Source organism: Gambusia affinis, linkage group LG12, assembly GCF_019740435.1.
Source record: "Gambusia affinis linkage group LG12, SWU_Gaff_1.0, whole genome shotgun sequence".
Lineage (NCBI taxonomy): Eukaryota > Metazoa > Chordata > Actinopteri > Cyprinodontiformes > Poeciliidae > Gambusia > Gambusia affinis.
Genome location: NC_057879.1, coordinates 26,089,391 through 26,115,793, shown reverse-complemented (window position 1 = coordinate 26,115,793; position 26,403 = coordinate 26,089,391). Strand labels below are relative to the sequence as shown.

General features: G+C 37.9%; 1 protein-coding gene across 2 annotated transcripts; it reads right to left on the bottom strand.

Moving 5' to 3' along the window:
* Positions 1–584: 584 nt before the first annotated feature.
* On the bottom strand, positions 585–26,403 carry zmynd11 (zinc finger, MYND-type containing 11). 2 transcript variants are annotated; one of them, XM_044135127.1, is made up of 16 exons: positions 26,198–26,403; positions 22,102–22,237; positions 18,379–18,538; positions 16,437–16,460; positions 11,280–11,441; positions 10,687–10,764; positions 9,242–9,334; positions 8,483–8,570; positions 7,625–7,680; positions 7,452–7,529; positions 6,401–6,519; positions 5,540–5,894; positions 4,549–4,623; positions 3,526–3,804; positions 3,258–3,443; positions 585–3,008 (listed from the first exon to the last, which is right to left on the bottom strand). In XM_044135127.1, the coding sequence occupies exons 2-16, from the start codon at positions 22,230–22,232 to the stop codon at positions 2,886–2,888; spliced, it is 2,007 nt and encodes a 668-aa protein (XP_043991062.1). In that variant the 5' UTR covers positions 22,233–22,237; positions 26,198–26,403; the 3' UTR covers positions 585–2,885. The 2 variants fall into 2 exon arrangements, with proteins under 2 accessions (XP_043991062.1, XP_043991063.1); XM_044135128.1 differs by lacking the exon at positions 16,437–16,460 and having other exon boundaries at positions 26,198–26,369.

The window sequence follows — 26,403 nt, the reverse complement described above, 5'->3', positions numbered from 1 at the left end:
AATTTTAGAATTTAGAAAATTTTCAATTAAGTTGAAAATGTTCAAATTTTCAAAAGGTGTTTTCCAAAATTTAAAAATTTTCAACTTTTGAAATTAAATTTTTCTTTTATCAAGTAAAAATTTCTGAGATTGAGCTGAAAATTTATTGGGAAGACTAGAAAGATATTTGGTAGAAAGACTAATTTTCTAGAAAAAACATGGAGATTTCTGAATTTCAAAAATCCAAATTTCACATTTGGAAATTTTTTTGAGTTTCAAAATTGAAAATTTTCAACCTTTAAAATTCAAGTTTTCCTTTTTTTGGTAGAAAATTTCTCAGATTAAACTCAAATTCTGACTTTTTTTCTAGTAAATTTCCCACTTTTGTGGCTCAAAAGTTTCCTTGTTTTTTCTAGATTTTTTTAATTATTATTTTTGATTTTTTTTTTGGCAGAAATTAACTTTTTTTCCCCCCCCACTTCCATACGCAGTCGTACATTTCATCAACATCATCCACTGTGGCAGGTAAACTGTTTCTGGTGAAGCTGGTTTCAGGTTTTCATCATGAATCCATTAATCAACACAGAAGAAGAACCGAATCACACTGACTTGTTGATACATTTATTTCCCCCATGTTAGCACATAGAATATATTTATATACATATTGCTAGCTAGAGTGTTGGGAGCATAAAAAACGTTGCCTTGATTAATGATAGTTTACATGTGAACAGAACAGAACAGCATGTTCTACGAGAAGCGAAAACAAAGGAGACGTCACACTGATTTTATTCCTGGTGTTTGTACTTTGAGTACAAGGAGAATTCATGTAATCACACAGTAATATTTACAGAAATACCCTGGAATAAGAGCAGGTAAAGTCCGGATTAAACGACTCACTTCTTCCAGCTCGAAACCTTCCTGGGAGATAAAAATCCTCGTACTGCATTTCTCAGATGAGTGCAAAAACATTTTCTCTTTACATCCGGGGAGGAAAAGAAACGGAATAAAAACAGATCTGAAGTGAAGTCACACATTTCATGCAATAAAAAAAAAAAAAAAAAAAAATGAAATGACATCAAAAAGGTTACAAACACATACGAAAAGAAGTAAAAAAAAAAAAAAAAAGTTACAGCTGCATGGACGAATATGAAAAACCAGAGGGAAAATTAGGTTGTATGATGTGTAACAAAATGGTGTCATCGGCAAACGGTGAGAGTTTGGAAGGACAGACTCGTTTATTCAACTTAAAAAAAAAAAAAGCTGAAATATTTTGATTTGATGAAGGTGCAACAAGATAAACGTCACTACGGCTGATATGAACGTTGTACATTGTACAAAACTAAAACTAACAGTCATGGAAGATCTGAAATGAGATGTGGATTTAAAGTGGGATTTACTGACGTATTTACACGTAGTGCAGCGATGAAAGACGAGTCTGCGGGTCGTTGGACTTTCTGAAAGCCTGCGGAGAACTCTGACCAAATCTTCTGAGAACGTAAAATCCAACATTTTATTTGAATTTTAACTACTGTGGCTCTTACATTATTTTTCCATTCTGAATACAACATTAATAATATTGTTTCTGCGCATTTAATTAACATTCAATGAGAACATGGTCAGAAACACAAACAGGAACTGAAACTGAAGAACTTTCTGTCCACGATGCTAAACGTTTCATTGTCTTTTCCAAAAAAAGAAAATCAAAAATCAAATCAAATTTGATGAATCTGTGAAGAAAAAGGCAACTGGAAAAATTATATAGGTAGATTCTTTTCAGTTGATCATCGGTTAAAAAAAAGAATCAAAAATTGGCAATTTTATTGCCTCTTTTCCGTATTAGAACACCAACACATCCAATTCAGGCAGGGGATAAATGTTGAACGCTCATGTTTGCATAAAGTTTCGTAACAGTCCGTCTCTCCTCGTTTTTCTTCTTGTTTTCACAAAAAAAAGAAAAGGAAAAAAAAAAAGAGGGTGAAGTTATCGACATGCATGTTGGCCTCACTGGCAGAAAGGAAAACAGGCACCAACAACAGCAGAGGAAGTCTTTAACTAGCGCACACCACGAGAAAAATGACACCGATGACGTTCGCAAAAATATACATTTGATCGTCCAGGCAACGTGTCCGATCTTCTCAGGTCGGTTCAACAAACCGGGCAGAGGGGGATTAATCTGGCAATTTTAGATTGTTAAACGATTAAAAGTGATCAAATTAGTCAACTTTTATAAAATTCTACAAATTTAGAGCAATTTTTAAATCTTTTCTTTATCTTCAGACTCATAGAAACAGCCTAGTCAGCAGAGAAGCCAAACTGGTGCATATTTGCACCATTTATGATCATTTTAATCTAAAATAAGAGGAAGATTTACTTGTCAACTGACTTTAAAAGTTGACATTTTAACCCTGTTCCCAATGAATGATTGAGGACAATAACATTTTAGGTAGACATGATAAAAAGGTGCATCCACCGCCATAGATTTATATAAAACAAATAAAGGAGCTAACATGACTTTACAGTCTGTAAGTTGAACCACTGACAGTTCAGGTTGCTGCAGATGAAAGCAGTTCGTTCATTAAGGGGAAAAAGAAAAACATTTTCCTTTTAAATCCAGGTCATAAAATGTTTTCTATTAATGCTCACTTAAATAGACGCAACATCAGCATTTCATTAAAGAAAACATACAAAAAAAACCAACAAAACATAAAAATCTCTGCAGAGGAGAAACTTCACAATTCAGGAAAAAAGAAAAGAAAACGATGGTTACATTAAATAAAACGCCACGCAGCAGAAACATCCGGTCCAACCAGTTCCCAGGGAGAAACGCTGTGTGTGTGTGTTTGTGTGTGTGTTGTTCACTGACTGAGGGTGGGAGCCAATGAGGTGCGAGGAGGGGCGGGGCTTGTTCATCTCTTCCTGCGGCAGGTTCGTTTGTGGTCTGCGTGCCAGTGCTCCTGCTGACACTTGATGGAGCAGTAGGATGTGTTCCAGCAGCAGTGGTACATGGCCTCCTCTTCACAGTTATAGCACTGAAAAACAAATAACCGTTGGCTGTGGTTTATCTAAAAATACACATCGCTCAGTTGTTGTTTATACAATAGCAGTTAGCGGCAGCATCAAATCACAGAACGCAATGAAGATGGGACTCAAACCTTTTCCTGACAGAAAGAAAACCTACATATACAAGATTAAATTGTACAAAGACAAAATGGAAAACCTAACGATGTTTTACGGCAAGCAGACACCAGAGGAGGATTCTGTCCGTCAGCCGGACTCACCCACTGCTTCTTCTTGGTCTGGGAGATGAGCTGCTTGTGTTGGGCCACCAGCTTCTTCACCTCCTCCACCAGCTCCTCTTTGCACTTCTCCTTCACCTGTTTGCACTTCCTCTCCATGTCCGCCTGGACTCCGGCCACCGCCTTGCTCACCGCCTGGCGTTTCTCCTCCTCCATCTCGGCCCGAAGCTGCAGGAGAAGAACAAAAATCTGTTTTTCAGAGGAAAGAAACAACCGGTTATTTCTGGGAGAGCTTCAGAGCTGAGCGGACCTTCTCCAGCGCCTCCCTGACGACGCGCTCCGTCTCCCTCTTGTTGTCGGCCTTCATCATCTCCTTGACCTCGCCGAACACCTTGCTGTATTTCTCGTGGCACATGTTGTGGCAGGGCCCCTCGCTGTTGGTCTGCGTGCCGCGGTGCAGCATGCGCGGCGAGCCGCCGCTCGCCTTCTTGGTCTGCGTCGACACCGACAGCTTCTCGGGCGGCGGCGGCGCCGACGACACCGGGATCTCCTGGCTGGAGCTCACCGCCTCCATCTCCGGCTCCGGCTCCTGGAAGGAGCGGCCCGGTCCGGTTACAGAGCAGAACTCAGGGTCAGGTCAGCAGCATTTTCCTCCACTGTTTTTCTACCTTTCACATTTTTCTGTGGTTTATTTTTCTGTTTTCTGCTTGTTCTTGTATTTTAAAGTCTTGATTTTGGACTTTATAAATTATAAAGTCTAAAAAGATTCTTGAACAATCCATAATAATCTCCCTTTAAATTATAATTAAGATGCTAAACAATCTGCTGGACATTAAACTGTAATATTGTCATTTTGAGACCATTATCAAACTAATATATTGATAATGGCTTCAAAATGCAAGTTGTTCATTTTAAATATCAATAAACTTTAATTTCTAATGAACAATTAACATCAGAACTGGAAGATATTTTAAATATCCAAAAGATTAAAAAAAACAAAAACCTAAAGGAATAAATAAAATGCAAATAAAAACCAAAGACAACAGAAATAATAATAGCTTGTTATTGATTTTTAAGTGACTTTATGATAAGTGTTATGTAATGTTGTTTTTGGATATATTTGACATGCTTGTTCCACCAACAGATTGTGATGAAATAATTACATTAACATGTATTTTAAAGACTCGATGGAGTCGTATGTTTCCCATCTTAATAAAAATGAAATAAATTGTCTGTTCATGTTGGATATTTAATTTTTTTTTCAGTCTTCTGCAGAAAACTTTGCAGGTTATCCAGTCAGAGTCGGTTTGTAACAAACAATCTGCTGACTTACGCTGGCTTCCTCTTTGGGTTCAACAATTAGAGTCCTGCGGCTTTTCTTCGCTTTGGGCTCCTGGCTGCTTTTCAACTGAAAATTACAAAAACAAACAAAAAAAAAAACATAAATCAACAAGATTATTCTACAGAAGGTGCATTTTGGTCCATGCAGTCGGATCCGAGTCTCGGTTTCTTCCCAGGATAGTTTCACAGCCAGCAGCAACTCTGGGCGTAAGTTCAATTTTTAGTAAAACAGTATTTTCTTCTTTTCACATTGCTAGACAGAAAATGTTTCACCAAATTCTAATAATTTGGCTGCATTTTATTATAACTGAACCTTAATTTGTCAATTTGATTATATTTCTTTAGGTGAAACTTGTTGGGAATTACCGCTTTCTAAATAAACTAAACTGAACTCAAACAATAAGATTAGAGGTTAAACTAACAGTTTTATTGTTCATAACTCTGTTGGCGTTTTCAGTTTTGATGATTCTCAGTTAAATAGTCCAGAGATGTAATCCAACACGTCTGCAACCACAGAAAATAGAGATAATAGATGCTTTTCTGCCAAAAGTACTGTTGTTATACCACTAGGTGGCGCTGTTGGACCTGTTACAGATAACAGGATTTGTTTTGCTTTACAGTCAAGATTCAGTTCAATTCAGAATCAAATTAAGCTGCATTTCTTATTTGTTTAGTTCATTACGGTAATTAATTTATGACTCCAAAATCAGATAAAAACATAATTAATACTGTTTTGGTTGTCAACAATCAACTGTGCCAAACATTAGACATAATTATTGACAATTTATCGACCAGTAGAATGTGTCATTGTCACAGGCCAAAGTGAAATCCCTTTTTTTTGTGTTTATTTAGATACATTACGGTAATGGATTTATGACTCCAGAATCAACTGAAAACAGAAATAACACTGTTTCTGTAAGCAGCAGTTATGTGTGGTAAATATCGATCGTAACTGTTCTATTTATTTCTGTGACCCGACTCACGTGGCGGATCTGCTCGTTGCTGGTGGACGAGATGCTGGACTCGGCTTCGTCCGTCCGCTCCGCTCTCTGCGTCCTCCTGCTGGCCGCCTCCTCTTCACCCTCTTCTTCCTCCTCTACCTCCTCCACCTCCTCTTCGTCTTCCTCCTCGTCCTGCTGCTGCTTCCGCTGGTTCTGGTTCTGCTGGTGCGGCGCCGGGCTGTCCTCCATCTTTGTCTTCCAGAAGCGCCCCTCCCTCAGGAAGCGCTGGTACACCTCTAGCTCCTCGCACGCCTTCTTCCAGCCGTTGCTGCGCTTCACCTGCAGCTGCTGGACGCTCACCTTGATGTCCTGGATGTTCTCCGACGGGATCCACGCTCTGCGGACCGGACCAGAACCAAACGCATGAGGATCAATGGAACTGCTGGAGATGCACCGATCCGATATTAAGATCTGTATCGATCCCGATATTTTAAAGAGTTTAAAATCAGGTATCAGTGACAATGTTCCAAGATCTATTCAGTCTATTTCTACGCTTTGTGCTCTGAGTGACGTCATGATTTATATTCCATCTTACATTATATTTAGGATTCAAATTCTAAAAAGAAGTGTGGAACAAATAGGAATGCTTTTAGAGCATAAATGGTTCTTATTGTCACTTTATTATCAAAATAGTACATTAAGTTGTTATACTCCATTCTGCACTGACTGAACAAATTAAAGTTGTGTTTATGTGTTTAATATTTTTAAATGAACCACTTTAAGTCAGTTGAGCCGTTTTTCTGAATCGGGTCGGTATCGGCCGATACGAGACCTCAGATATCGGTATCAGAGACACTGGATCGGTTCTGGATCGGTGAATCCCTGTGTGTCAGCTGCTCTCACCGCTGGTGCTGGTGGCCAAAGAAGCGCACATCCACCTGGTTGTCTTCCCTCTGCAGGACTTTGGCGGGCCAGTAGCCGAAGCCCTTCATCTTGGCCCAGACCAGGTCGTGGCTCGGAGTCTGCAGAGGAAACAGAATCAGAACCTCAAAACTTCAGAACCGCTTCTCTGCATCTGAGGCAGTCGTGCATTTTCAAGTATGAGTAAAAAAGATTAAACTTTAAGTTTGTGTTATTGGCTGCAACTAACGATTGTTTTAGTAACTGATTAATCAGACAAAATGAAAAAAAGACACATTGTGTAATTTTTTAATTAAATCACTCAAATGTTTTTTATTCAATAGTTGAACTACATTAAAATATGGAAAATAAAAAATAATTTAATTTTGTTTTATAATAAAAAATGCCTAAATTGCATTAACATGCCCTTCCAACTCAGTAAATATAAAAAAGTCCACTTGCATTTTGGGTGAAACATATTGACAGATAAAAGTGTTTTTATCTTAAATTCTAAATGTTTTGGATTAATTACTGCTCTGAATATGTTGCTTTTTCAGTAAATGGTAATTTTTCAGTCTGTAAACTCCAGTTATCAAAAGGTTAATAAATTGGTTGGTTATTTCAATAGTCGATTCATCACAAATAATCTGATTAATCATTACAGTTATTTGTGTGATAGTTAATCAATTACTTTACCCATTTTGATGGAAAAAAAATACCAGTTTTGGCAACATTAATTGTCTGCAGCTGAAGAAAAGTAGGAAGGAAAACTAGCAGAAGAACTTCTGTTCACTAAGTGATTTAAGTTAAATGTTTTAGATTTTCATGAGCTGTAAAACGATGTTAAAACATTTGATTTAGATTTTCTTTTATTATTTCATCCATTTATTTTATCTAAAGATGTTTCATTGAGATAAAATGTCTTGTACAAAAAAACACAGCGAAACTTTGTAACCTTAAACGCGACGCGGTTGAAAACGTGCAACATTTAACGTTTGTGGCGCTACTGTCAGCAGGGTTACCATGGTTACGGCTTTGGTTCGGTTCTACTCACACAGGGATAACAGAACCAGTTTTCAGGCCGGGCGTTCGACAGGTAGAAACAGTTCTTACACAACACCAACTCATTCAACTGCAAGAGACACAAGAGGCAAGAAGGAAAAAAAGTTTAAGAAATATTTTTAAAAGTGTCGCTGCTCTGAGCGTGAAGGAGAAACTCCAGCGTACCTCGTGGCATGTGTCGCTAAAGAGCAGCCGTGCGATCTCCGCCTGGTCGCTGTGAACTGCCACAAACACAATGAGACAAACCGCTAAAGTGTTAAAATATTTATCTGCTGTTTCCAACCGGCAGTTTTACAGTGAAGATTATAAAATAATCCAAATTATTCGCTGATGTTTTTAAGAGTTCATCTAAAATACCTGAAAGAAAATTAATCCTGGGAAACTTTAATACCAGCATTATTGCTACCTGACCTGCTATTGGCTGGCCTTCGCAAAGCAGCCAATCCAGGAGCAGCATTTACTTTCCTTGGAACTGATTGGCTGAACTGAAGACTACAGGTGTTAGCTTCTGTATTAGCGCCAAGATGGCTTCCTCTGAGCGTATTAATGCATGTTGAGGTTCATTTGGCCTATAAACTATGAAAACAGGCAGTTAAAGTTTTTTAGAGATCCAGTATTTTACCTCAAGAAGTTTCAAAGAGAAGCAAAATATTTCATGTCCATTTTATTAACAGCAAGTAAAAAGGATTAAAAATAATGTATAAGAATAATAATTCTCAATCACAAGACTGAACAGTTTTATTTATGGTGGTTAAGTTTGGAGGAGTATGTGAAACTCAGAAGATCAGATTTAATTTTCAGAAATGAAGCCTGATAAAAGCCCCACGATGATCCACTCAAACGTTGATTTTGTTTTGTAAGATTTGCTTCCTTGGAAAAGAATAAATACTTGAAAAAATGTTTTTATTCACGTGTTTCAGCTTTTTGTGATCAGTTATAATGTATATAGCATCGGTAAACATCGGTTATCGGCAGCATTAGTATCTGTGAATTATCGGAACGCCGTGTGAATGTGTGACCCACCTCCATACAGGATGGCAGTGTTATGAACGATCATCTGAGCGTCAGCTTTGAACTCCTCGAAGGTTTTGTATTTTCCTTCAGTCAGATTCTGAAACAGAAGGAAACGCATGGAGACAAAACCGACACAGAGAGGAGGATTCACATGACCGGTGTGCGACGGACGGTGTGTGTTCGATCACCGACATGGAGGGGTTCACGAGAGGGCAGTGTGCTTATTAACACACACACACACACACACACACACACACACACACACACACACACACACACACACACACACACACAGGTCTGGGCAGGAAGCCAACATTTCTGGCAGAGGTTTGCTGCTGTGATGCTCTGCTGATCAGAACCAAAAACCCGGTTCACCCACACTACAGACAGAAACCCTCCCACCAACACGACCTGCCGTTTGGTTGTTAGTGTTTCTAGAACTATCTGGATTGCTGCTTATTTTAAAAATGAATTCAAACTTGTGGAAATTTACAGTATTTTTCAACAAAATGTGTCATGAAGAGGAAATAAAAAATAAAAAAATATCTCAGGGCTCAAAAGTGAAGATTTCTCGACTCCATGACAGAAACTCATCGCATTTTTAAATCTCTTCATACAGAGATTTGATTTTTCTTCTTAATAGGAGCAAAGGATTGACCGACAAACTGAAAAATGGAAAATGTTTGACATCTTTTAATAATCATGTTTGTTTGTTTGATGATTAATCTGCATCAGAAACCAGTCAGACGGTGAAATCTGGAGTTTTACCTCGTGGATGTTGGAGACGTCCAGCGCGGTGTGGATCAGCCGTTTGTACATGGGGTGTTTAGTGTCTTTGCCTTTTTTGTTCAGATCCACCGCCTGCAGTGGAGGGCAGACAGGATTTAATGTGAGCTCGTAAAGAGGAGCCGGAGCGAGCCGACGGGAAAACGGAGAGGAGAGTTAATGAGGAGCTTCAATGTTCCTCCTTCACACGGGAGGAATAAAATGAAGTCTAATATGGAAACAAAACAAGGAGGTTTGAGCTCCATGCAGGTGGCAACCTGATCGTTATTGTTGGAAGTTGCACTGCAGTAGAGAGATTTAAATCCAGCTGATTCATTTTCTGGGTTTTATTCAGAAGTTAGTGCAGAGAAAACAAGTGAAAACCAGCTGGATCTTACAATTACCAACCCCAATAAAATGCATTTTCATTTTCACACATGCTGCTTGTGGAAAGTGTTTGGACATATTTAATTTTTTACATAAATTACATAATATTGGACTTTGAAACACATTTCCAAAGTCTATAAAATGTGTCACAAAGTATTTTCAGCTGATTTCAGTTTAAGTTAGTCTGACCTTTCTAATATTCACTTTATAAAACATCAAATGGGGCCAAGCAATAATATTTCTGTTTATGAAGATTTAATGAGTGACGTCAGCTTGTCCAGCGTCCACCATCTTGTTTTACTAGGATGTTTTACGGCTTGTTTTTTGTTAGGTATTGAAACTCCCAGAAGGGAGGATTGAAGTAAAATAAAACATTTTTGAAATATATTTTCTGCAGTTTGTATTTCTTTTTTGAAAAAGAAAGGGAGAGGAAAAAAATGACTAAAAATCAGAAAGTGAAAAACCTGAGATTGTAAGATCTAATAAGCCTGTTTGCAATCTAACAACTAAAAATTAGGTTAAAAAGCCACAGATCAATGTGAAACTGCTGGTGTTTAAGAGGACAGTCCTCATTAAATCCATTAAACGACTTCTGATAACAGAATATAACTTCTAAAAAACTTGAATTTTGCTCTTTATGTCATCAGCATTCAGCATCTATGCACCAAAAATCTGGAACAAACTTCCAGAAAACTGTAAAACAGCTGAAACACTGACTTCCTTTAAATCTCAACTAAAAACCAACTTGTTTAGAGTTGTATTCGAAACGTAATCAATTGCAAGTTCATTGACGGAATCTGACTTGATGTTGTGTTTTTATTGTTGGTTCCATGTTGCTTTGTGTTTTTGTGTTTGATTTGATGTAAAGCACTTTGAAATGCCTTGCTGCTGAAATGTGCTATACAAATAAAGTTTGATTGATTGATCAGAGGGCAGATCGAGCAGAAAATGGAAAAGATTACTTTGCATTTCCAGCTTCAGGAACAAAATAACATTGATATGCAAGACATCAGTGAAGTGAATATTGAGACAACAGAGTTATGAATATTAGCATTTCTCACCCTCTCTTTCATCCGCTGGATGATGAAGCGCAGGTATTTACACATCTCCTGTTTGTTCAGGTTCTTCTTTTTACTTCCCTGAAGGAGGGAAAGGGACAGAAGACGGCTTTGAAAGGCGACTCCAATATTTTAATAACTCTTTTCCAAACATTCCACTGACTCAGAGAATTGACTTCAGTACTTCTGGTAGTTTAGAAATCACTGAACGACTTGGCAGCAAAAGGAACCAGAACCAAACATGGAGAAGCAACATCCAGTTTCTATGCATAACAAATGTGGAACAAACTTCCAGAAAACTGCAAAACTGCCGAAACTCTGAGTTCCTTTAAATCAAAGCTGAAAACCCGCTTGGTTGGAGTTGCTTTAGAACCATAATAAATGAAACGCTGACCAACATATTTGATGTGTATCAATGATTTTGATGGTGATACTCGACAAAATGTAACATTAATTACTGGTTTCTGAATTGGTGACTATTTTTATGTTTCTATGATGTAAATACAATCCTTACAAATTTGATTAATTTATTGAAATCAGCTTCATGGATGACTTACATAAAAACAAATAAGCATCTGTATTATTCGAGCACCCACCCTGCAGACGACGCACTGCCAGTGGGAGCCTCCGTCTCTGGGTTTGCACTCCTCCGACAGACATTTGAGGTGATAGACCCGGAAGCAGTTGTCGCAGGGCAGGACGTCGCCTGGTAGGTGGCAGTCGAAGCAGTACCAGTCGTGGCTCTCCGCCTCCCAGTCCTGCAGAGGACAAACAGCAGAGAACAAGTCTGGGTGACCCCCCCCCCCATCCGCGGCCGAGCGCAGCAGGGGAGGAAACCAGCTTCTCCATCCTCCAAACTACATGCGACGTGTTTGTTCTGCTCGACGGGAATCAGGGGGTTTCTAAAAAAACAACTTCTATTTCCTAAAATCTGCTCTGATGGATTCCTATCCAGGGTTTTTTGGGCATAAACCACCATTAGTGCTACATTAAGAGATATTAATTAACATTCTCTGATGTTAAAATATGCAACCAACTTTGACCAAAACGTCACTGGGAGTTGAATTTCTGTCAAGCAATTAAAAAGTGCTGCAATGCAACAAATCTGTGTCCTTGATAGAAACAAAAACTAACAAAGAAATATTTTACACCCTGAAGAGGCAAGAATAAAATTTTAGACTGAAAACCTCTGCAAAATGGTAAAAGCTGCAGGATGAAAAATTGTGTATTCTGTAATCATATAGAAATTAAGATCTTATTTTGTAAATGATTGGATCAATGTTTAATTTAATACAGTTCAGTGCTAGACAATTATGTTTCAGTGTTATATATGTATCTAAACCACTTAATCTCAACCCATTAGATCAGATTAAAACCCAGATCATTTCATGAAAAATCAAAAACAGTGCAGTTATTCAATCTCAGCAAAGCTTGATTTATACTTTAACCTTGCAAGAACTTTAATTTGTTTCCATTTATTAATCATGACGCAGTCGGACCAGCAGCTACACTGTGATGTAGTTTATCAACGATAACCAGGAGATTTTCCTGTCCACACACTCATCCCGCTCCAATTCCTCCCACACAACGTCTGGGCAGATTCAGGAGCTGAGCGCCAGAAATGTGTATCAAACTGCAGCTTATTAAAAACTGAATGAATTATTAAATCAAAGCTCTCCTGTGTTGTGCTCATGACCTGCTGATGTAGCTGCTTTAAGGTTATAAACGCAGCAGCTGCCATGCACAAAACATTCAGCAAAGGTTTCTGCATTTTAACATTTCTAAAACTGGAAAACTGGAAAAATCACTAGATAAACAAAACACCAGGCTCTTTAAAGAGGAAAACACTGAAGTAGCCCACAAAGCAATCGAGATATGTTTTTACTGCAACAAAGACAAAATCTGAAGCTTAATTAGTGAAAACTGAACCCAATAATGCTAAAATAATGTATGACAGGGATCTGACAAAATGAAACAGAAATCACATTTTTATTGCATAACTCTGAGTTGTGACACAAAAAGTTATAAAATGTAGCTCAGAGATAATGGAGAGGTTCCATTTTTGCAGCTTTGATGGAGCAAAGAACTAAATAAATCCAGATTTATTCTCATTTAAAAACTATTAAGGCAGTATTATCCGTGGTCCAGACACAAAGTGCCATTTTATAGCACAGTCCAGTAACAAGGCTTCCTTCAGCTGTTAGAAAAATGCTGAATACATCAAAGATGACAAAATACATTTCACTGTAATTTATCGACTTGAAATTGGGTTTCTGTCGCTTTAAAAAACTCCTGCTCTTTCTGAAGCTCCGCCTTCAGGAAGTCATCACAACATGGCTCCACTATTAACCCTTTAACAACGTTTCTCTGAGAAATGGCTCCTATAATGAGCTCAGAAAATGTCTGCTAATTGCTGCTGGCTAGTCTGAAGGAGCTGAATGAGGAGGTGCTGCAACATTCCTGGTATGTTGTGTTTTTGATGAGGGAATAACTTTATAACATGATATAAAGCTAAAAAAAAATTGATTTTACATGACACTGTCCCTTTACAAGGTTTAAAATCCAAACCTATTTATTCTGATACCCACAACAGATTTCCCAGAGGACATCTACTTACTCTTCACCAGTAATAGACTCTTCACCAGCACAAACACTTGAACACATGTGGATGGTCCTTGTGCTCTTCAGAGTCAAGAGCCGCTCTCCTGTTGCTACTCTGATCAAAGATAAGTGGCATACTTCAGAGAGCTGCAGCTCTGAGCCAAGGACACGCTGCCTGAGGTCTACTTCAGATCAAAGCGTTTCATCAATGGACAGCACACACGCACGGCCACTTCATTAGGTACACCTCGCCAGTATCGTATGTTTCATAGAGTACAATCAGAAGGGTGTCAGAAACCTCCGTTGAGGTGACATGGCCGCCTGGTGCAGCTGCTGCAGGTTGATGCAACCAGTGGTTGTTAAAACTACTGCTGCCTTTATTCCACTGGAGATTTTATCCATCTGTCAACAATTTCCCCTAAACTCTTGAGATAGGAGAACATCTAGGCCTGTCGCAATAAGCAATAAACCAATCATTCGGCAAGTTAAAACAAGTTTAATAATTCCTATTTGCATGATTTATCATTTTTCTTTTTGCTGTTTCTACCAAAAACTGGGTAATAAAAGTCTTTAGTGTTTTTTATTTGTCGTTTCTGTTGTTTTATTTTTGGATATTTATAATGTCTTCCAGTTCCAGAGTTAAATTTAAACAGTATTGATCTCTGAGAATGTGACTTTACATTATTATCCCATTAGCATTACATTACATTAAAATGGTCTCAAAACAACAATATTGTCATTTATCAAAATAACTACTGGGAGAATTTATAGTACAGGAAAATCCTCCATGTTGATCCACAGTTTCTGAAATATGCCACGTTCAAACTCTTGTGAAACAAACGCAGTTGATTGGTTTTTAATACCAGGTCTAAAGTTAAGAAAGCGGCTTTCACCACGTTTAGATCAAGGTTATGAACAAAAACTAATGAAATAACAGAACGCTCTCCTGAACGTGTCGGACCGATGAATCGTCTCTCCAACACACCAGAATCAGATGAACGACTCGTTACGCTGACTGACCCACTGCTGTTGTTTCATTTAGGTGTGTTGTTGAAGGAAGCATCTAAATGTTTTAGGAAAGTAGTTTTCTAGGGCTGGATTTGGGCTGAACCTGCAATAAACAACCTGATGATAGAGATGTGAAACACCTGCACTCAGTAAGGAATAAGTTTAAGAAATAAACAAACATAATCAGTGAATCTTTCTCAACTGGAAGCTTGATTGATAGAAAACATAATTTTGAGGTTCTTTCAGATTTAGAATATTTAAAACAGATAATAGTTTTAAGTTGTGTGGGACTAAAAACTAAGAATAAAACGACAAACAGCCTGACCTTTGACACCTAGCTTAGCACTGTCCACACTTATTTACCAGTTACATTCACCTGAGTAACTTTTTTTGAAAAAGAAAATGTATTTTTAGGAGTATTTCTATTATATTGTACTTTTTACTTGTGAGTAGTTTTATTATGAAGTGTTATTTCTCTTACTTGAGTAAAATTTCTGGATTTTCTACCCACTGAATGAAAAGCTTTTATTGCTTTTATTTTTGTTACTTATATGAATTATTGTCGTCTTTGTCCCTAAAATACCAAACTTTTCACTTAATTTATATTTTGGTCCATGTAATTATGTAATTTTTAAATATTAAATGATTGAAAATTTGATCAGTTACTCTGTACTTCACGTTTTAGTAAATACTTTTTACTTTTACTAGAGTAAACATATGCTGCACTAGTGCTACTCTTAACTTGAGTTCAATTATTGGGTACACCTCTGTTGCTAGCGGCAACAATTATTGCCACGAATACATTTAATCTTCTTTCAATTAAAAGATGTTTGCAGGAATAAAATTATATTTCAGTGCAAACCAATTGAAGAACAATTGTACAAAATATTTTAGTTACGTTTATTTGTTTGTTCATTAAAGTATTTCATTGACTTCCTCTTGTACAAGTTTGAGACAGGAAGTAAAGAGGTCTGGTCATGTGACATGAAATTTATTAAATAAAATCTAAATTAGCTGGCCAACACCAAAACAACGCTTCTAGAAGTAAAAAAAAAAGAAAAAAGAAAAGCCTGGCAACAATTGTTGCCGGTGGGATTTAACAGGTTTTTAATTTTTGGACACAGAGCAGCATCAAAATAATGATTTAGTCAATTAAAAACAGAATACATTAACATAAAACAGCTTAATTAGTTTGAAATACTCAGCGGTTTTTCAGAACCTGATCATTTTGGTGAAACCTGGACTCAATCCAACCTGAGGCAGAGAGTTGAAAACCTTGGTTTGTAAAATTTGTGTTTGGGATGGAAACGCAGCAGGTTTCTGATTGAGGAGCAAATATTCCTGAGGTCAGGCAGAGGATGCAGCTCAGGCCAGCTGGACTGAATCCAGGTACCGGCGGAGGGAGAACGGGCCTCCGGCCTCACCATCACACTCTGCTCTGTCCTTTCAGTTACTTCTCTCCTGAAATAACCAGCAGGACGGGTTGCTAGCAGCAGGCAGAGACGGCTAACCCCTCCCACAGTTCCAGTCAGAGCAGAAAAAGCATGCCAGACAGAGGCAAGATCACAGCAGGACACACTTCTTCTGAAAAAACTACAACTACCAAGCTCACTAGGGATCGCTACCGACCTGCAGCTAAGCTGAACCTGCTTGGCGTCTCATGATGTTATGATCTGAGTTACTTGCAGGATGTTTCTCCAGTGGAGAAGCTTCAGGTTTTGGTTTGATTTTAACTCAAGCAGCAGCAAACCTGCAGGTTGACAGCCAGCACCTGTTTCAGTAAAATCATCGCTCACTTTCAGGAAAAGTAGCCACAGCGCTGCGTCAAACCGTCGTGAAGCTTTTTTACAGCACAGCTGAATCACAGGGCCCAACTTCAGGCTCAGAGGAAACATGTAGAGTCATGCAACTGGAGGAAAAGCTTAAGATTTTTCACCATTTATTAGTTTTAAATCAACCTAAGGGAATTTTTTCTGCAGCCTGCTGGGGAAAAAAAAGATTCACTCCGATCCTTGACGGCACCGTTTGTGGCAGGACTGATTTCTCACATGATGATGTTAGTTGGGTGGAGGGGGAGACGATGGGGGAAGCAGAGGATCAAATAAGAAACAAACCCCGGTTGGAAACAACAATGCAGGCCTTACCTTGCTGCCCTCGGCTTTCGGCTCCTGTGATTGCAAGTGATTCAGAGAGGAGTGTTTAAATGATGCTAACATGACCGCAGCTCCTCTGGACATCACTAGCATGACCTAAATCTGCATTTTTCCACAATTATACATACATTTTATAATGATGTAACTAACACAATCTGCAAAATCCACTGTTTGTTCATGATGAAAACAAAATGCAGAGATAAATAGGAGGTCAGAACAAATGTTTCTAGTTTTGGCATTAAAACTTTTCCTCTTTTGACTGATTATCCCTCCATTTCTAAACGTAAAATACGACAGGAACACTGCCAGAACTCAGACAACAGATAATTACAGAAATAATCAAACATTTCATTATAATTTCAGAAAAATTGTTAGATTGACCAGATTTTGCTAAAGTTTAAGTTCAGCTCAGTGGTCAGTAGTAAATGTAAAAATCACAACTAAGAAACAAAAACGTGAAGGAAAAACATTAGGAACAGATTTGAAGAACATCGCCTTGCAAAAGTATTCAACCAGAAACTTTTGTTGTTTATTTATTTTATTGGGATTTTATGAGACAAACCAATAAATTAGTGAGAAGTTGTGAAATGTAAATCAATAATTCTTTATTATTTAAATGTACTGGTTCCAATCCAATGGCAGATTATTTCACTTACAAGACATTTTACTATAAGTGAAATAATCTGCCAGTTAAAGTAGTATTTTAAATCAACATTTAAGGAATTACCGATTTAAAATAAAATAAAGAATTAAAATCCCCTTAAAATAATAAAGTTTGTGGCTGCCTTAAGTTGAAGGTGTATGAATACTTGTGGCTGTTAAGTTTTGTTCTAATTTCTCCAACAGAAATGATTTCAGTGCGTTTTGTCAGCGCTCCATTTTGTTTTGAGACATTTATCAGAATAAAAACGAGCTCAAGGTCGATCTGCAGCGACTTGCTGGAGCGAAGACTCGTAACGGCGTGTTGACAGACGGCCTCACGCCGTCTGCTGCTGCGCTGTTCGTTACTCATCACCGTCTACGACTGCAGTAACAGAGGACTGCAACATCTGCAGACGTCACATCTGCCCCCACATCACCCTCATATGGCAACAGATTCATTTATGGTCAGGGAATCTCAGGCATCCTCACCTTTATGGCGATTTCCACTGAGAAAATTTAAATAATCTTCTGTTTTCAGGTATTAAAAAGCCTACAGGCACGACTAAAGGAGCTACAATATTGATACATTTATGAATTAGGAATGCACTGATCCACTTTTTTAATTTCTGATACCGATATCTGAGGCAGAAAAAAACTGTTTAAAGGCTTAAAACATTTCTTTTTTTTCAAACACAGATATAAATGCACTGAATTTTAATGCATCTGTTAACGCTGTGACAGTAGAGCACATCTAAATACACCAATAGCTTCACTGGCTTGGTCAAACATGTAAAAACAACTTTAATTTATAAAACAAATTATAAAGAAACTGAAACTGGAAGAAACAACAGGTTGACTATTCTGGTGAAACGTAAAAATAAATGGCAACAAACCTTTCAAATTGTTCAGAAAGTTCAATTAAAAATTCTGAATATAATGTAAAATAAATAATAAAGCGTGACATCACTCAGAGCACAAAGTATAGAGTATAGAAGTATAGAATTAGACTGAATAGATCTGCTCTTATTGGATTGGACACATTGTCACTTTTTTCAATATCGGGATCAATACAGATATTAATATCAGTTCAGTGCATCTCTAATTTACACTAACCAGTGAACCCTGAACTATCTCACCAGATTTTACTAAACCATGTGTGTAACAGGAAGTGCAGGTTACTCCCATTAACAAATTAACAGAAATAAATAAGGAAAATGTGTTTTTTTCTATCACTTTGTACATTTTTGCTCCCGGTAACCTTTAGGAGCTGGGATCCGGTTTCTGGACTCACCATCTCGTCTCCAGGCAGCCAGTAGCCCTCCTGCTCGATGCCGGCCTTGGAGCCCTTGCAGCCGACGGTGAGGGTCTCCACCACCAGCCCGTCCTTCACCGCCAGGCTCAGCTGCCGCGCCGTCTCCTTTGGGTGCATGCTGAACACCCGGCTCAGGTACCTGCAGAGGACAGAGACAAGAAGAGGCCTTAAGATGTGGCGCCTCGAAGGCGGGGCTAAGTCCAGGCGTTTTGAACAGGTGGACGGTTGCCAAGGAGATTGAAGGATTTCTCAGACATACATGAAAGAATCAAGACAACATGAGGGAATAACATTATAACATGATGCAAAGTTTACTAAAAAAAGTTGAATTTTACATGTTACTGCACCTTTAAAAGAAATAAATACAAATTTTGAGATTGAAATGTTGAGGCTGAACAATATGACCTGCATGTGGGTCACTCTCGTTGCAGACTGCTGTTGTATTGAGATTAACAAAAGGGTTTATCCAAAGCCTGCTTTTCAGTAAGAGTTGCCAAATGTTTGTGGTTCTACTAACTGATACATACTTAGTGTTGTACCTAAAAACTTTCCATTTTAAGATTTTATTAGTGAAAATCCTGCCCTAAAAGTGAAACAGTATCCATCTGGTGGGTCAGATTTGTGTCATTCTTAAACCTCAAAGAAATCATTCCAAGGACCGCGAACGGGCCCCTCGCCGCGCTTTGAACACCCTTTGAGCTTTCTGCCTCTGAAAAAAATTGTGATTTGTAACATTTTGGAAACGTCAGAGTTATGAGAGGAAAAAGTTGGCAGACCTCATCAGCTGGATTAGAGAAGTCATAAATATACAACATGTTCTTTCAGCTTCAAAATTTTACGTCCAACTTCTTTCTCTCTCATTTTTTTTAACAAAGTTCCTGCTTGACAGTTGAACTTTAATTTTAAATTCTTCTCTGATTCCTGCAGCTGCCTGCTGACTAGCAGGGAACCTCAGTGTGAAAGGTCACGGATCTTGAGCTGTGGCCTTGAGCCAGAAGGTCGCCGTCTGCGTTTGGTCGTTAACGACGTGAGAAAAGAGCGGAGCGTGTCTCATGGCTGAACCCAGGTCAGCCAGGATTACAGAACGAAATGGTCCGAACGTCAGGAAGCCCAGGAAAATGATTCAACTCATTAAAAAGATGAAGACTGAACGTTTCCTGCAAGCAGCTGATTAACACAGAACAAGAAATAAATCAGCCAGACTCTGGATCACCTGCTGGAAATGTGTGTTTGTTGAGTTTATGTGTTGTTTCATGGCCTCACATTGTTTTATTGATTATTTTCACATTAAATGTTGCATTAACTGCATTTAATTGAATGAACTACTAAATGGAAAAATCAAAGCAGAATTTCATGTTTTGTCAGGAGTTTTCTCCAAAACTGTTACTATTATAACCAGATAAGACGATACAAACTTTAAGTTTTATCACAATATTTTGTGACACTATTGTACTAAACATAAAAGTGACCAAAAAAAAAACAATTACTTCTTTTTTATGTAACTTTTGCATTTTTAAATCCTCCATTTAAATAAATCTGGTAAACTTTTTTAGGCCACCAGTCTCATAAAGAAACGTGATTTTTATCCCTAAACTGCACAGACCAACTTCATTTAATCATATTTTCAAATGTTTTAATATCTACTGAGGCTCTCAACGAAAAAGAAAATAAAGGCAGAAAGTTGAGACTAACAATCCCAAAAATACAGACAACTTTGGGAGGTTTTAAACATCATTAATTGAAAATTATTGTGACAAGAATTAATTTAAATTTTTACAATGCAAAAACGCAAAATCTTAAAAAAAAACAAAAAAAACAAAACAAAACTACCTTACAAGTAAGTAAGTTAAAAGAAGCTCCTATGTGTGGCTGAAAATGTACTTTTAATTTGGTCCACTTGAAATAAGATAAATCTAAGATATCAGCTCTAGAAACTAGCCCAAAAATACTTGGTAAGATTTTGGGTTTTTGCAGTGTCTCTTGATAAACGATACGATAAATGCTTACCCCTAAACAAAACATGAAAATAAAACATATTTGTCTCATTTAACAACATAAAACCTGTATTTGTGCTCTTCTTCTCAATAAAAAACCGGCAGGATATCTGCAGGTAACTGAACCTTTTTGGTAATAAATAACTAATTGATCTGAAGCCGTTTGGTTGGCCAGCCGGTTAATCATTCTCCCACCGCCGTCGCTCTCGGTTCCTCCAGAGCCAAAGTAATCACCGCCACCTCACCAGCCGCTGAGCTCACGCTGAAATTAAGCTGCAGAGGGGCGAGATAGGGTGGAGGCCGAGAGAGAGAGAGAGAGAGGGGGGAGCTATCCGTTGCATGCCGCTACGTACTGTTGCCACGACAACAGCCACTCTCCACCGACACTCATTTGGCGAGCGGCCAGCTCCCAAGGTGCTCGCCAACTTGCTGAAAGCGTTTGGTTTGGTCTGCAGCAGAGGAGCTGTTCATTAATCTGGACGCCGAGCCATAAAGCATGATAGCGGTGGAGGATCATCAACCCGCCACTGAGGGAGAGGTGATGCATTATGGGATGGATGAGCCTCATGTTAGCAACGCAGCAACAAGTATTGATCACACTTCTTTGTCGGATGTTTTTGACCTCATGTTGCCAGGATGAGGAAAAAGTTAACCAACCAGAAGCAGCTTTTTGGAGATTTCTCCAAACATTTTGTAAATCAAAACACATTCTGAGTTTGTGGAAAATCCTCTTCCATTTTTACCTTGTAAAAGCATTGATAACTGGACTCTGACCTGAACCTTCACAGTCATAAAGTCAGAAGAACATTTCCAGGAATAACTAACGTCCCAACAAAATCTGGAAAAACTCATCCATGCATTTATCTTTAGTTGCATTGATGACTGCAACAGTGTCTTCACAGGTCTGACTTTAAAAAAAAAAGAGCTTTTCACTAAACCCAGGAAGACAAACACTCACACTAGCTCTAAAGATGTTAAAATACTGCTGTTAGTTTATAAATCACTGAACAGTTTAGCAGCAAAATGCATTAAAGATCTGATGTATCAACCTTCCAGGATTGTGCAGGATTTACTGCACACATGTGGAGCAACTGAAACACTGAGTTCATTTAACTGGAGGCTAAAAACTCACCTGTTCAGCGCTGCTTTTTGTGGTATTAAACTGAACATTGACCAACAATAACTATAATGTTTTTATTATGTAAAGCATTTTTGAACTGCCTTCTTGCTGAAATGTTCTCTACAAAGCATCTTGACCTGATTACTGCTCATATGTAAAGAAAACCCAAACGTGTTTTCCAGTTATTTTTATAAGCTGTAATGTTGGGTGACAACAAACACTGAACTCTTCAATATTTGCAGTCTTGCTTGTCTTTCATTAAAGTTCTAAAATCTGAGCAGAACATTTGATACAAATAAAATCCACATCAATGGACCAAGACTTTTAAAGTTTTAAATATGATTCAAAGTTTGATCTGGAAGGCGAATGCTCTGCTAGTCCACTGTGTAATCAAGTTCTAGCGACGCCATGCTTCTTTGTCAAAGACCACAAAGTCCTCCAGTTGCTGCAACCAACAACTAAAATTCAAAGTTCTGAAGTTCGTAGCGTACAGATTCAGAAGAAATAAAAATACTCAAGCAAATAAAAAAAGAATCCTCTCCACAAGCCACCAATATTACTCGTGATGCGTATCTAGGATGAACTTACTTGGAGATCCGGTCCATGTTTGCGATTTGTTTCTGGTTCCGAATGACCTCGATGGCTTCCCACACGTACTGGACCACCTTCGGATCCGCCTGCCTCTTCCTCACCACACGGGACATGATCTCCTTATTCATCACAGCTTTAAGAAAAACAAGAAACAACACAGAATCAGCATCAGTTTGGTTTATTTAGTGATTTAAAGTCAGAATTGGCAAAAACACAGAAAAGGAAACCATGTTTCTGAGACTAAGAGGGCAACTGATAAGGAAGGAAACAGATGGTTCTGTTTTGCCATAAAAAAATGATTCATATACAACTAATGGGCTGCAGGACAATGTGACAGGAGCTGTGTTTCTATTACAAACGTGAGCAAATCTTTGTTGATATTCTGCTGTCCTAAAAACATTAACTTGTAACTGCAGTGTTTCCATGAAACAAGAAATGTAATTAAAAAATATATATATATGTGAAAACGTTTGTTCACACAATAAAAAATAACAAGCCATCATCCTCCAACCACTTCCTGTCTTCTTTGCAGTTTGCACCAGTGGCAACACCTTGTTGTTGATCATGTGACTCAGGATGCGAAAATGTGTTTCCATCACAGTTTTGCAAAAAGCAGCGCCAAAACTCGCAGAAGTTAGTTTTTTGTTTTGTTTTGTTTTATTTTTAGAAATGGGCATTTCCAGTAAGCAAATTTATTTTCAAACTGTCAAAGCAGTTAAATTAAAAGATTGTAAATCACTGTGGTATTGATTAAACACATTTATGTAGTTTTGACATGTTTATGATTTTATCATTAAATCCCCACAAAAACATAATTATTCTTTTCACCCCAAAAAAATCTAACAGAAATTTTACAGCCTGTTGTTTCAGCTTCTTTAATTAATTTTTTTAGTCAATGAATTCAAATTGCAATCACAACAGTTCTGCTTCAGGTACACAATTGCATTTATTATGGAAATCAACTGTTTGTTTGCAGTCTGAAGCAAAGTGGCCCAGTAGGCCTAAAGGTTTATTTAATACAAGGTTACAATACAGAGTGGACATAAAAATATAAAAAGAATGAACACTGCTGTTAAAATGCCAAGAAAAAATAATTGTTTTAAAGGGGAAAATAATAAAGTAAATATATTTTTCTGGCTTTGTAGAGACAAGTCTCTTCTTGAGTCGATGCTTTGGGATAAAAGCTTTTTCAGAGAAAGAAAAACACCCAAGCGCTGCTAGATTTAGCAAAAATACCTTCATGTTTCCAAAAAATCAAATAGGAAAATATTTAATGCTCTAAAGCCAAGTGAAGAGGAACTTCTTCCAGTACAAACCATAAATCTGAATCATGGCTTAAAGCTCAGAAGTGGCCTAACTAAAGCCCAGTAGATCTGAGGTGATCTGTTAGGGGCTGAGCAGCTGAGATGTTCAGACAAATTTAAAGTGTTTTTCTAAAGAGTTTAATAGGATGCACATTAATGCAACTATATATTTTTATTCTTTCCCCTCCTGAATTAACTGACTGCTGTCTAAATAAAACATACAGGTTATAGTCACAACAGGAATACGTTCATTTTATCTCAACTATACATAAAAACAAATCTTTTTAATCCCAGTTTCTCCACAGCAGGCGCTCATTACACCGAAAAAAAGTTTATTTGTAAAGAAACGGTTCTCAGCAGAACTTCCTTCCTGTGTTGCAGGGGGCTGACCTGCAACCCACTAGCTTAAGAAATTTAAATCCAATTTCATGCAATGCTCCTCTAAACCATCCATGAAACCAAAGATGTCACTTCCATAAATCTCAGCCACAAGCTACACATAAAAATAGTTAAAGAGCGCTGATTGCCCTGCAGAGCAGCGAGCCTCAGTGGAGACGTTTAACAGAGGAGGAGGCAGAGAGACGTCAACAGGGATGAACATCCTCACACTTTCTGTCATGGAAGCACAAACTACAGTTTACAGAGACAAAAGACAACATCTGAGGTTAGGAGAAAACCAGTTTAAAATAAAATAAGCTACTAAAGTCTAATCATAACCTGGAAAGTGTGATAATTTTCAAATTTTGAGCAAATTTTAATCTAGAGTGTCTTTAAAGGAGAAACTATTTTAAAGTTACTGAATCCAATAATCTAACTAGAGAGGTTTAGGAATGATTTCCACAAAAACTAATATAGACTAAAATATAAAAGACCATTTGTTTGCCATAATAACATCAATGGTCTGAGCTTTGGCAAAATAAGCACCGGTAACCGCTGCTATGTGTGGGAAACAGTGGACAAGATTCTGACAAACGTATTATTTTTAAAATGCATTATCGTACAGCAAATTTCAAAAACTGAATCGAGTTTTTGTCATTTCAAAATTATGTAAAATAATGCAGATTTTCTTATATTGAAGTTAGAAAAATGCAGCGACTGAAAAAAACAAACCTTTTTATCAAAGCTAGATGAAGGTGAAAAGATTTTATAATGTGACCAAATCAAAATCATCCAACTCAGTTATCTATTTCTGATAACTGCATAGATTATGTTTTTTATGTCATAATCTTGTAATAAAGTATATTGATTTTTTTAGTACCTTTTGACATTTTTGTGAACCTACATATCTAAAAGTTGCTGTTGCACTTGTATTTCCGCTCTGTGGAACAATAAGGATATTTCTGTTTTATTCATCTAAATTAAGTGTTTTTGGACTAAACTACCGGTACCTGCCACATAGACTGGTAGTTTAGTTGAAAACTACCAATGCAGATAATTTGGGTCAAGAAATCAGAACAAACAAGACAACAATCAAATTACTTTCAAAATTGACACCAAGAGCCAAAAAGCATTGTGTAGGAATCATTTAACATTTTTTAGCTCATAATCAACTAAAACTGTAATAAAGCAAGTGACAACCCCACGTAGCCATTAAAAACAGAGATGAATTGATGTTAAGTGAATTCATCAGTGGAAGGATGGATGAATAATGATTAGAAAAGCAGGGCAGGTGGGTGGATGTACAGAAGCGTGAAGGGACAAATGGATGGATGCATAAACAGACAGATGGATTTATGATGTGGTGCAGATCCAAGAAGGTCTTGGGTTTGAAAATGAAAGGCTGAATGATGTGCCTTTTCTATAATAGAATGACAACAGAGTAATGTGTTGGAATAAAAGTATTTTCCATGCTTTGCTTTTTCCATTCCTATTCATATATGAACAACCCACTTTTCTAGGCTGTGTTTGGAACCATGTGCTTAAAACGGGTTTGATTTTTCATTTGATCCAAAACCACAACCAAAGGATCCCTACGGATGATGATTTCTGTCATCATTTTATTAATGATAGAAATGACTCCTCATTGACTCCCAATCATCAGTGATACTGTTCAACCAGTCCGGCTGTCTGTCAGCGTTCAAGTGTGCAGCTCCAGGTACAGAGTTTGAAACCTCGCTGACCATTAAACCCGCCAACAGCAAGATTGATGATGTTATTTACAACAACTGACGCGGTCTGGGACTGCAAACCTCGGCGGTTCGATATAAAACTGTGACATAAAACCAAACTAGACAACAGTCTACAGTCATCACTTGAACCCCGGCAACAAAGAGGCAGCTGCGGAGGCCATTAAAAGCTCGGTGTAGCTTCTGCTAGCCAGCGAGCTAACGCCTGAAATACAAACAGTCACGACAAATATATACTAGTGAATGAATAATTAAATCGTCTCTGCTGGGGATATAAACAATGACACAAAACGGCCACAAATAATGACAATGTTACAGGAGCAGCAACGTTTTTGCAGCGAGTTATTTATGTATTTTGTTAGCCAAGCTAAACTGATACGTAGCACTGTTAGCCGCTTAAGCTAACAAACTTATCAGCAAACGTTGCCAAAATTTATAATCAATGAAAATAGATGGACATATTTATAGAATATACTAGGAGTAGTCTGTTGCCACAAAATTTCCTCGGAGAGAAATGTGATAACTTGATTTGCTTTAGAGATCCCCGTGTGCACAATCCTTCATGCTAAGCTAACAGTGCTAGCGCCTGTAGCTTCTGTCTGTCTGGTCGCGCAGTGTTTAAGTCACTGAGCCATTTTTCACCACAATGATCACCAAACTCACCTTCGCCACGAACAGTGGCACTAACACACGGTGTAGCTGACAAAAAATCCCAGAAGGATGGAACACCAGGCAGCTTTCATCAGTATTTCTGGCGCACCGGGCTGAAGATGGTGCTTTTTGTCCAGTTTGCCACCGTTACAGCAGCGCTGGGATTGGGAGGTAAACACAGAGAAGAGCAGGTGAGCTGCAGGGAGACCTCTAGTGGT